Source organism: Procambarus clarkii, chromosome 63, assembly GCF_040958095.1.
Source record: "Procambarus clarkii isolate CNS0578487 chromosome 63, FALCON_Pclarkii_2.0, whole genome shotgun sequence".
NCBI classification, from domain to species: domain Eukaryota; kingdom Metazoa; phylum Arthropoda; class Malacostraca; order Decapoda; family Cambaridae; genus Procambarus; species Procambarus clarkii.
The window spans coordinates 10289791-10299790 of NC_091212.1; the positions used below are offsets into that span (position 1 = coordinate 10289791).

General features: G+C 38.9%; 2 protein-coding genes across 2 annotated transcripts in view; one reads left to right on the forward strand and one right to left on the reverse strand.

Annotated features, from left to right (window-relative positions):
- The window catches only part of LOC138349787 (ras-specific guanine nucleotide-releasing factor 1-like), an 86605-nt gene that overhangs the window by 34994 nt on the left and 41611 nt on the right, over window positions 1-10000 (reverse strand). The gene's annotated exons all lie outside the window — the stretch shown is intronic.
- On the forward strand, window positions 6314-7504 carry LOC138354492 (uncharacterized). The gene has a single exon (XM_069308846.1). The coding sequence runs from the start codon at window positions 6314-6316 to the stop codon at window positions 7502-7504; it is 1191 nt and encodes a 396-aa protein (XP_069164947.1).

Here is a 10000-nt window from a genome sequence, read left to right on the forward strand (position 1 = left end):
CCCTTCGACACAATACCGCACAAGAGATTACTATACAAACTTTAAAGGCAGGCGCGAGTAAACGGAAACGCTTAACATGAATAAGGAATTACCTAACAGACAGAAGACAGATAGTAACAGTAAGGAGCAAGAAGTGGGACTGGTGTAGAGGAGCAAGCGGAGTACCTTAAGGATCGGTGCTGGGACCAATACCCTTTCTTATATATGCAAATGCACTATTTACAGGAGTTGAGTCTTACATTTTGATGCTTGCTGATGGTTCAAAATTAATGAGAAGAGTTGTGACAGGTGAAGATTGTTGGATTCTCCAAGATGACTTTAACAAGTTGCAGAGTTGGTCCGACAAATGCCTACTGGAGTTCAACACGAACAAGTGTAACGTGATCAAAATGAGAACAGGTGACAGGAGACCAAAGGGACAGTACACAATAAATGGAAACTACCTCCCTACAACGACTCGAGAAAAAGAGGTTATGGTAGGGAAGCACTTGTTCCGGAAGTGTTCGAACGTCATCAGTTGTGAGTCATGAGTAAACCGTTTTTCATTCATAAACAGCGGGTTTGGCGGGTGGATGGAATGGTCTTTGGACCTTTGGACCTCCACTTCCAGGAGTGGACATAACACAAACCTAACTCGAGAAGATCTCTAAATAGGATAACGTCAGCAGCGTACTCTACACAAGCAAACGTTAGAACATCATTCATGAACCTAGATAAGAGAGCATTTAGAGCGCCGTACACCGCCTACGTGAGACCAGTCTTAGAGTATGCTGCCCCACCCTGGAGCCCCACCTGATAATACACATAAGGAAACTCGAAAAGGTTCAGAAGTTTGCGACGAAGCTCGTCCCTTACGAGGGATGGGAGGTGAAGAGAGACTGAGGGAACTAAACCTGACAACGCTGGAAAAGAGGAAAGTATAAAATACTTAATGGAATTGACAAAGTGAGAAAAAGAGATGAACACAGTTAATACTAATAGAACAAGAGGGGCATAGATGGAAGCTTGAGAATCAGTTGTCATAGAAATGTGATAAATCTTTCTTTTAGCGTAATAATAGCGGGAAAGTGGAATTAACTAAAAAGAAGGCTGTAGAAGCGAACACCTGGCTGATACATGGTTGATACATGGTTGATAACTGGTTGATACATGGTTGATAACTGGTTGATACATGGTTGATAACTGGTTGATACATGGTTGATAACTGGTTGATAACTGGTTGATACATGGTTGATACCTGGTTGATACATGGTTGATAAATGGTTGATAACTGGTTGATATATGGTTGATACATGGTTGATACCTGGTTGATACATGGTTGATAACTGGTTGATACATGGTTGATACCTGGTTGATACATGGTTGGGACAAAGGGCAAAGTTTTTCATAGTTCATAGTTTCGAAAGTAGATATAGTAGGAAATTAGATGAGAAATCATTACATTTAACAATCCACAGCTGGAAAGGCAGGGTCCAAGAGCTGATGCTCGACTAATTATAAATGGGAATATTTTCTTTTATGACAACAAATGTATAAACAGTTATGTAAGATCCAAAACGATACTGATCACAAATTTATTAATACATTTTTCCAATGTCTAAGGCACGCGTTCTAGCCTCATAAAACAGGTGTTCAAGACTCAAGACTGTTCCTCAGATAATGAAGAAATTACAAATGTTCTTCCATAATAACTCTAAGATAATGATTTCTTAAACCCACCACTTTTAGGGTTACACAATTATATGATTAATAATATGACACTTTGCGCACTTCTGGACCGCTCTCTGAGGCATCCACTTGTCATCTGTGACGCGAATAACACTATGAGTCTTAACATTTTATATGTATTTACCAATCTTTTACATCATTCACAGTTGTTTTACATCATTCACAGTTGTTTTACATCATTCACAGTTGTTTTACATCATTCACAGTTGTTTTACATCATTCACAGTTGTTTTACATCATTCACAGTTTTACATCATTCACAGTTGTTTTACATCATTCACAGTTGTTTTACATCATTCACAGTTTTACATCATTCACAGTTGTTTTACATCATTCTCAGTTGTTTTACATCATTCACAGTTGTTTTACATCATTCTCAGTTGTTTTACATCATTCTCAGTTGTTTTACATCATTCACAGTTTTACATCATTCACAGTTGTTTTACATCATTCTCAGTTGTTTTACATCATTCACAGTTGTTTTACATCATTCACAGTTGTTTTACATCATTCTCAGTTGTTTTACATCATTCTCAGTTGTTTTACATCATTCACAGTTTTACATCATTCACAGTTGTTTTACATCATTCTCAGTTGTTTTACATCATTCACAGTTTTACATCATTCACAGTTGTTTTACATCATTCTCAGTTGTTTTACATCATTCACAGTTGTTTTACATCATTCACAGTTGTTTTACATCATTCACAGTTGTTTTACATCATTCTCAGTTGTTTTACATCATTCACAGTTGTTTTTCATCATTCACAGTTGTTTTACATCATTCACAGTTGTTTTACATCATTCACAGTTGTTTTACATCATTCACAGTTGTTTTAAATCAATCACAGTTGTTTTACATCATTCACAGTTTTACATCATTCACAGTTGTTTTACATCATTCACAGTTGTTTTACATCATTCACAGTTGTTTTACATCATTCACAGTTGTTTTACATCATTCACAGTTGTTTTAAATCAATCACAGTTGTTTTACATCATTCACAGTTTTACATCATTCACAGTTGTTTTAAATCAATCACAGTTGTTTTACATCATTCACAGTTTTACATCATTCACAGTTGTTTTAAATCATTCACAGTTGTTTTTCATCATTCACAGTTGTTTTAAATCATTCACAGTTGTTTTACATCATTCACAGTTGTTTTAAATCATTCACAGTTGTTTTAAATCATTCACAGTTGTTTTAAATCATTCACAGTTGTTTTACATCATTCACAGTTGTTTTACATCATTCACAGTTGTTTTAAATCAATCACAGTTGTTTTACATCATTCACAGTTGTTTTACATCATTCACAGTTGTTTTACATCATTCACAGTTGTTTTACATCATTCACAGTTGTTTTAAATCATTCACAGTTGTTTTAAATCATTCACAGTTGTTTTAAATCATTCACAGTTGTTTTACATCATTCACAGTTGTTTTAAATCATTCACAGTTGTTTTAAATCATTCACAGTTGTTTTAAATCATTCACAGTTGTTTTAAATCATTCACAGTTGTTTTAAATCATTCACAGTTGTTTTAAATCATTCACAGTTTTTTACATCATTCACAGTTGTTTTACATCATTCACAGTTGTTTTACATCATTCACAGTTGTTTTAAATCATTCACAGTTGTTTTAAATCATTCACAGTTGTTTTAAATCATTCACAGTTGTTTTAAATCATTCACAGTTGTTTTAAATCATTCACAGTTGTTTTAAATCATTCACAGTTGTTTTAAATCATTCACAGTTTTTTACATCATTCACAGTTGTTTTACATCATTCACAGTTGTTTTACATCATTCACAGTTGTTTTAAATCATTCACAGTTGTTTTAAATCATTCACAGTTGTTTTAAATCATTCACAGTTGTTTTAAATCATTCACAGTTGTTTTAAATCATTCACAGTTGTTTTAAATCATTCACAGTTGTTTTAAATCATTCACAGTTGTTTTAAATCATTCACAGTTGTTTTACATCATTCACAGTTGTTTTAAATCATTCACAGTTTTTTACATCATTCACAGTTGTTTTACATCATTCACAGTTGTTTTAAATCATTCACAGTTGTTTTAAATCATTCACAGTTGTTTTAAATCATTCACAGTTGTTTTAAATCATTCACAGTTGTTTTACATCATTCACAGTTGTTTTAAATCATTCACAGTTTTTTACATCATTCACAGTTGTTTTATATCATAATTGGGTATAAAAAAAAATTATCAGGAGGCTACTTAGAATTCGAGAGTGCGTAGAGTGACGCAGTTATGATTATGCAATCCGTCCTCGACTCATGTTCATTCCATCCAGCGGTTGACCCCACAGACGCATTCATAAATTTTAACATGCTGTTCATTCAAAACATGAATTTTCTCAAATATAAATTAATATTATAATATATTAGCATATTGTGCATATATAGGCATTAGTTAGGTTAGGTGTTTAGGTTCTGTTGGCGATTATTTGTATTTGTAGTCCGTGGGTGAAGCATTTACAGCGTTGTGGTTCGAACAACAGTCGTCAGTGAAGCACTTGTTCCGGAAGTGTTCGGATGTCATCAGTTGTGAGTCGTGTGTAAACCGTTTTTCATTCATAAACAGCGGGTTTGGCGGGTGGATGGAATGGTCTTTGGGCCTTTGTTTGGAGGACGGGCTGACTTATGAGTCGTTGTACGTCTTCCAGGCACAACCTCCCTCAAGAACCCGTCCTAACAGAACGTCGCATTTTGACGTATACTCTACCTAAGGTCAAAGAAACATCGTCGTACTAGAAAATGGTAGTAACTCGCGAAATTGACCCTAATAATTCCCTCCCTCCCGCCCTGAAATTGACATACTGTCTCATTTTCTGTTTTAGGTCCTCTGGTAGGTTAGGCTAATGGCACAATTGTACGACAGTTTCTTGACGTTGGGAAATATAACGTGGACGGGCTGCCCTCAAACAACAAAGCTTAAAATTGACTAAAAAACACAAACCAATCACCAGAAGCCTACACCACTGGACCTCACCATGATAGGGAAGTACATCTGTTTTCCCCTACAGTCACTGGCATGACCTATTTGGTTCATTGCCTCAGCTTTACAACAAGACTCTCTCTCTCTCTCTCTCTCTCTGTGTGGTGTGTATGTGCTTGAAGGGGACCTAATAACATACAACGCCACACTGAGCCCCGCTCACGCCTCTCCAAGGGCACACTGTCACCCCCCACCCCCCACTCTCAGTTTGGCCTCTTTACTAACTTTATCTTAGTTCTCGTACACTTGTCACAACCACATCAGCTCCTCACAGCTGGAGCAGCTCTCAGTACTTTCTATCACGTTACAGATATGTTTGGTCACGTTACAGATATGTTTGATCACGTTACAGACATGTTTGATCACGTTACAGACATGTTTGATCACGTTACAGACATGTTTGATCACGTTACAGACATGTTTGATCACGTTACAGACATGTTTGATCACATTACAGACATACTTATTGCGATACAAGCATATCACAATGTAAAGAAAACTTTACGAATTACGTTTAGAATCTTGTATATATCATAATCATGTTTATCCCAGTGTTGCTATTCTCTTCTCATGTAGTGAGGTCCACTTCCCCTCTATATATATATATATATATATATATATATATATATATATATATATATATATATATATATATATATATATATATATATATATATATGTCGTACCTAGTAGCCAGAACTCACTTCTCAGCCTACTATGCAAGGCCCGATTTGCCTAATAAGCCAAGTTTTCATGAATTAATGTTTTTTCGTCTACCTAACCTACCTAACCTAACCTAACCTAGCTTTTTTTGGCTACCTAACCTAACCTTACCTATATATATAGGTTAGGTTAGGTTAGGTAGGGTTGGTTAGGTTCGGTCATATATCTACGTTAATTTTAACTCCAATAAAAAAAAATTGACCTCATACATAGTGAAAAGGGTAGCTTTATCATTTCATAAGAAAAAAATTATAGTAAATATATTAATTCAGGAAAACTTGGCCTATTAGGCAAATCGGGCCTTGAATAGTAGGCTGAGAAGTGAGTTCTGGCTACTAGGTACGACATATGTATATATATATATATATATATATATATATATATATATATATATATATATATATATATATATATATATATATATATATATATATATATATATATATATATAATATATGTTGCAAGTTCTTAAAACAAACTCTATACAGGGATGTAGGTGAGCTTGGCATAGATCGGTGACACACGTTAGTCTTCTGATGTGTACTGCTGGCATTAGGCTTGGGGCTAATGTTGTGTGTCGTGTACTGTGTGTAGCTTCGTGGCTCTCTCGACTGGCGGGAGGTGGGGGGGGGGGTTGTGCGTGGTTGTGAATGTAGGTTTGGTTGTGTGTGTGTGTGTGTGTTCACCTAGTTTTAACCTAGTTGTGCATGTGAGCGCATTTTGTTTTTGCGAGCGGAACGGTGTATTTCTACTGTGTTATTGGTGTGTATTTCTACTGTGTTATTGGTGTGTATTTCTACTGTGGTCGTGGCGTGTATTTCTACTGTGGTCGTGGCATGTATTTCTACTGTGGTCGTGGCATGTATTTCTACTGTGGTCGTGGCATGTATTTCTACTGGGGTCGTGGTGTGTATTTCTACTGTGGTCGTGGCATGTATTTCTACTGTGGTCGTGGCGTGTATTTCTACTGTGGTCGTGGCATGTATTTCTACTGTGGTCGTGGCATGTATTTCTACTGTGGTCGTGGCATGTATTTCTACTGTGGTCGTGGCATGTATTTCTACTGTGGTCGTGGCATGTATTTCTACTGTGGTCGTGGTGTGTATTTCTACTGTGGTCGTGGCATGTATTTCTACTGGGGTCGTGGCGTGTATTTCTACTGTGGTCGTGGCGTGTATTTCTACTGGGGTCGTGGCGTGTATTTCTACTGGGGTCGTGGCGTGTATTTCTACTGTGGTCGTGGCATGTATTTCTACTGGGGTCGTGGCGTGTATTTCTACTGTGGTCGTGGCATGTATTTCTACTGGGGTCGTGGCGTGTATTTCTACTGTGGTCGTGGCATGTATTTCTACTGGGGTCGTGGCGTGTATTTCTACTGTGGTCGTGGCATGTATTTCTACTGGGGTCGTGGCGTGTATTTCTACTGTGGTCGTGGCATGTATTTCTACTGGGGTCGTGGCGTGTATTTCTACTGTGGTCGTGGCATGTATTTCTACTGGGGTCGTGGCGTGTATTTCTACTGTGGTCGTGGCGTGTATTTCTACTGGGGTCGTGGCGTGTATTTCTACTGGGGTCGTGGCGTGTATTTCTACTGTGGTCGTGGCATGTATTTCTACTGGGGTCGTGGCGTGTATTTCTACTGTGGTCGTGGCATGTATTTCTACTGGGGTCGTGGCGTGTATTTCTACTGTGGTCGTGGCATGTATTTCTACTGGGGTCGTGGCGTGTATTTCTACTGTGGTCGTGGCATGTATTTCTACTGTGGTCGTGGCATGTATTTCTACTGTGGTCGTGGTGTGTATTTCTACTGTGGTCGTGGCATGTATTTCTACTGTGGTCGTGGCGTGTATTTCTACTGTGGTCGTGGCATGTATTTCTACTGTGGTCGTGGCGTGTATTTCTACTGTGGTCGTGGCATGTATTTCTACTGTGGTCGTGGCATGTATTTCTACTGTGGTCGTGGCATGTATTTCTACTGTGGTCGTGGTGTGTATTTCTACTGTGGTCGTGGCATGTATTTCTACTAATGTTGACTCACACAAATATGCGTGTGTGGACATTAATACTCTCCCTAAATACAATCTCATGAATCTGCTTGCAAGGTCTTGCGGCAGCTCCTGGGCCCCGCCTTACCAGCTGTCTGTCGTTGTTGTTTTTTAGATTTAGCTACTGAGAATGAAGTGTCCATGTAGCACGGGCTAAGGTGAGCCCGTAAAGCTGGACGGTAGAGCGATAGTCTCGCTTCTTGCAGGTCGGCGTTCAATCCCCGACCATCCAAGTGGTTAAGCACCATTCCTCCCCTCCGTCCCATCCCAAATCCTTATCCTGATCCCTTCCGAGTGCTATATAGCCGTGGTGCCTTGGCGCTTTTTCCTGATAGTTCCATTCCCCGGTACCTTGGTCCATAAATATACAACCTTGGAGAGTGTAGGGAAGCGGTGGGTTCGATCCCATTGTATGTGTTCTATAGCTATACATAGATTCACCATGTGCTCGTGATTGCAGTGCTACAACGCTATTTCCAAACCAGTATTTACCCAGGTCTTTCCTAAATTTAAACTTGTCCAATTTATATCCATGGTTTAGTGTTCTATTTCGTATTTATCGACTTTGTTATACCTTTTCATCCATTTATATGTTCTCATTACGTTACCAGTTTCTCTTCGTTTTTCTATAAAATGTAAATTAAGTTATTTTCATCTATTTTAATAAGGAAGGTTTCTAATTCCTGGGAATAACTTCTTGCCCTTTGCGCAAAAATAACAAGCTTCGTCCCTGTCAATTTTCCCTGAGGATTTTGTATGTGATAATCATGTCTCCGATAACTCTTCTGTCTTCTAGCAACGTGAGGTGCATTTAACGTAACCTTTCCTCGTAACTCATACCTCTTAGTTCTGGAACTAGTCTAGTGGCATAACTTTAAACATTCACCAGCTTCGTCTTATGCTTGGACAAGGTACGGGCTCCATGCTGGAGCTGCATACTCCAGGATTGGTCTTACACATGTATACAAGGTTCTAAATGATTCCTTACACAAATTTCTAAAGGCAGTTTTGATGTTAGCCAGCCTCGCATACGCCGCTGGTGATATCCTTTTGATGTGGGCTTCAGGAGACAGGTTCGATTTGATATTACCTCCTAGAACGTTCTCTCTGTCCATTTCGTGGAGGACTTCGTCTCCCATTCGGTACCATGTGGCTGGCCTCCTGTTCCCTCTACTAAGCCTGTTTTCTTTACATTTACTTGGGTTGAACTTTAGTAGCCATTTGTTGGACCATTCCTACAGTTTGTCTAGATTATCTTGTAGCCTCTTGCTATGTTCCTCTGTCTTAAGCCGCCTCGTAATTTTCGCATCATCAGCAAACAATGAGAGGAACGATTCTATTCCCTCTGGGAGATCATTTATATATATCAGAAACAGTACAGGTCCAAGGACTGAACCCTGCGGGACTCCACTGATGACGCCTCGCTACTCCGATCGAGACCTCACCCCTCACAGTGACTCGCTGTCTTCTTTAGCTTAGGTACTCCCTTATCCACTGGAGTACCTTCCATTTTACTCCTGCCTGCATCTCCAGCTTATGTACTCGTCTCCTGTGGGGGGTACTGTGTCAACGGCTTTCTGGCAATCCAAAAATATGCAGTCTGCCCACACTTCTCTTTCTTGGTTAATTTTTGTTGCCTGATTATATAATTCTATTAATCCTGTGAGGCAAGATTTGCCATCCCGGAACCCATGCTGGTGATGTGTTACAAAGCTCTTTCTCTCCAGATGTTCTTCTAGTGTTTTTTGTACGATCTTCTCCATCACCTTGTAAGGTATGCAAGTTAGGGACACCGGCCTGTAGTTCAGTACCTCTTGTTTGTCTCTCTTCTTGTATATTGGAACTACATTAGCCGTCTTTCAAATTTTTGGCAGTTCTCCTGTTGCTAGTGTCTTGTTATGCACCCTTGAGAGTGGTAGGCACAGTGTTTCTGTTACTTCTTTTAGTATCCATGGTGAGATTCCAATTCGGCCTACAACCTTTGCCATATCCAACTCAAGAAAGTGCTTCCTTATCTTCCCACTGATAATCTCAAACTTCTTCAGTGGCGCCTGGTTAGATATTTCCTTTCTTAGCTCAAACATTCCTCGCTCTAATGTGAAGACCTTCTGGAACTTTTTATTCAGTTCCTCGCACACTTCCTTGTTGTTTGGCGTGAACCTGTCTGCTCCTATCATCAGTTTCAATATGTGTTCCTTCACTGCTGTATTCTTTCCGATTGTGATCTCTCCAACAATTTGGGCTGAGTCTTTGCCTTATTTGCAATGTAATTTTTGTACTGTCGTTCTGCCTGTCTTCCCACCCTGAGACATTCATTCCTAGCACTCTGGTATCTTTCTCTGCTCTCTGGTGTTCCGTTATTTCAGTAGTTTCTCCACGCCCTTGTACGTAAGTTGCTTTGCCAGCTTACATTCCTGATTAATCAATGGGTTCCTCATTTGCATTTCGTTATTTTCCTTTTGAACTTTGAGAAACTTG

Coding starts and splice junctions, on each gene's coding strand:
- LOC138354492 (XM_069308846.1), top strand. CDS start 6,314: ATGTATTTCTACTGTGGTCGTGGCATGTATTTCTACTGTGGTCGTGGC.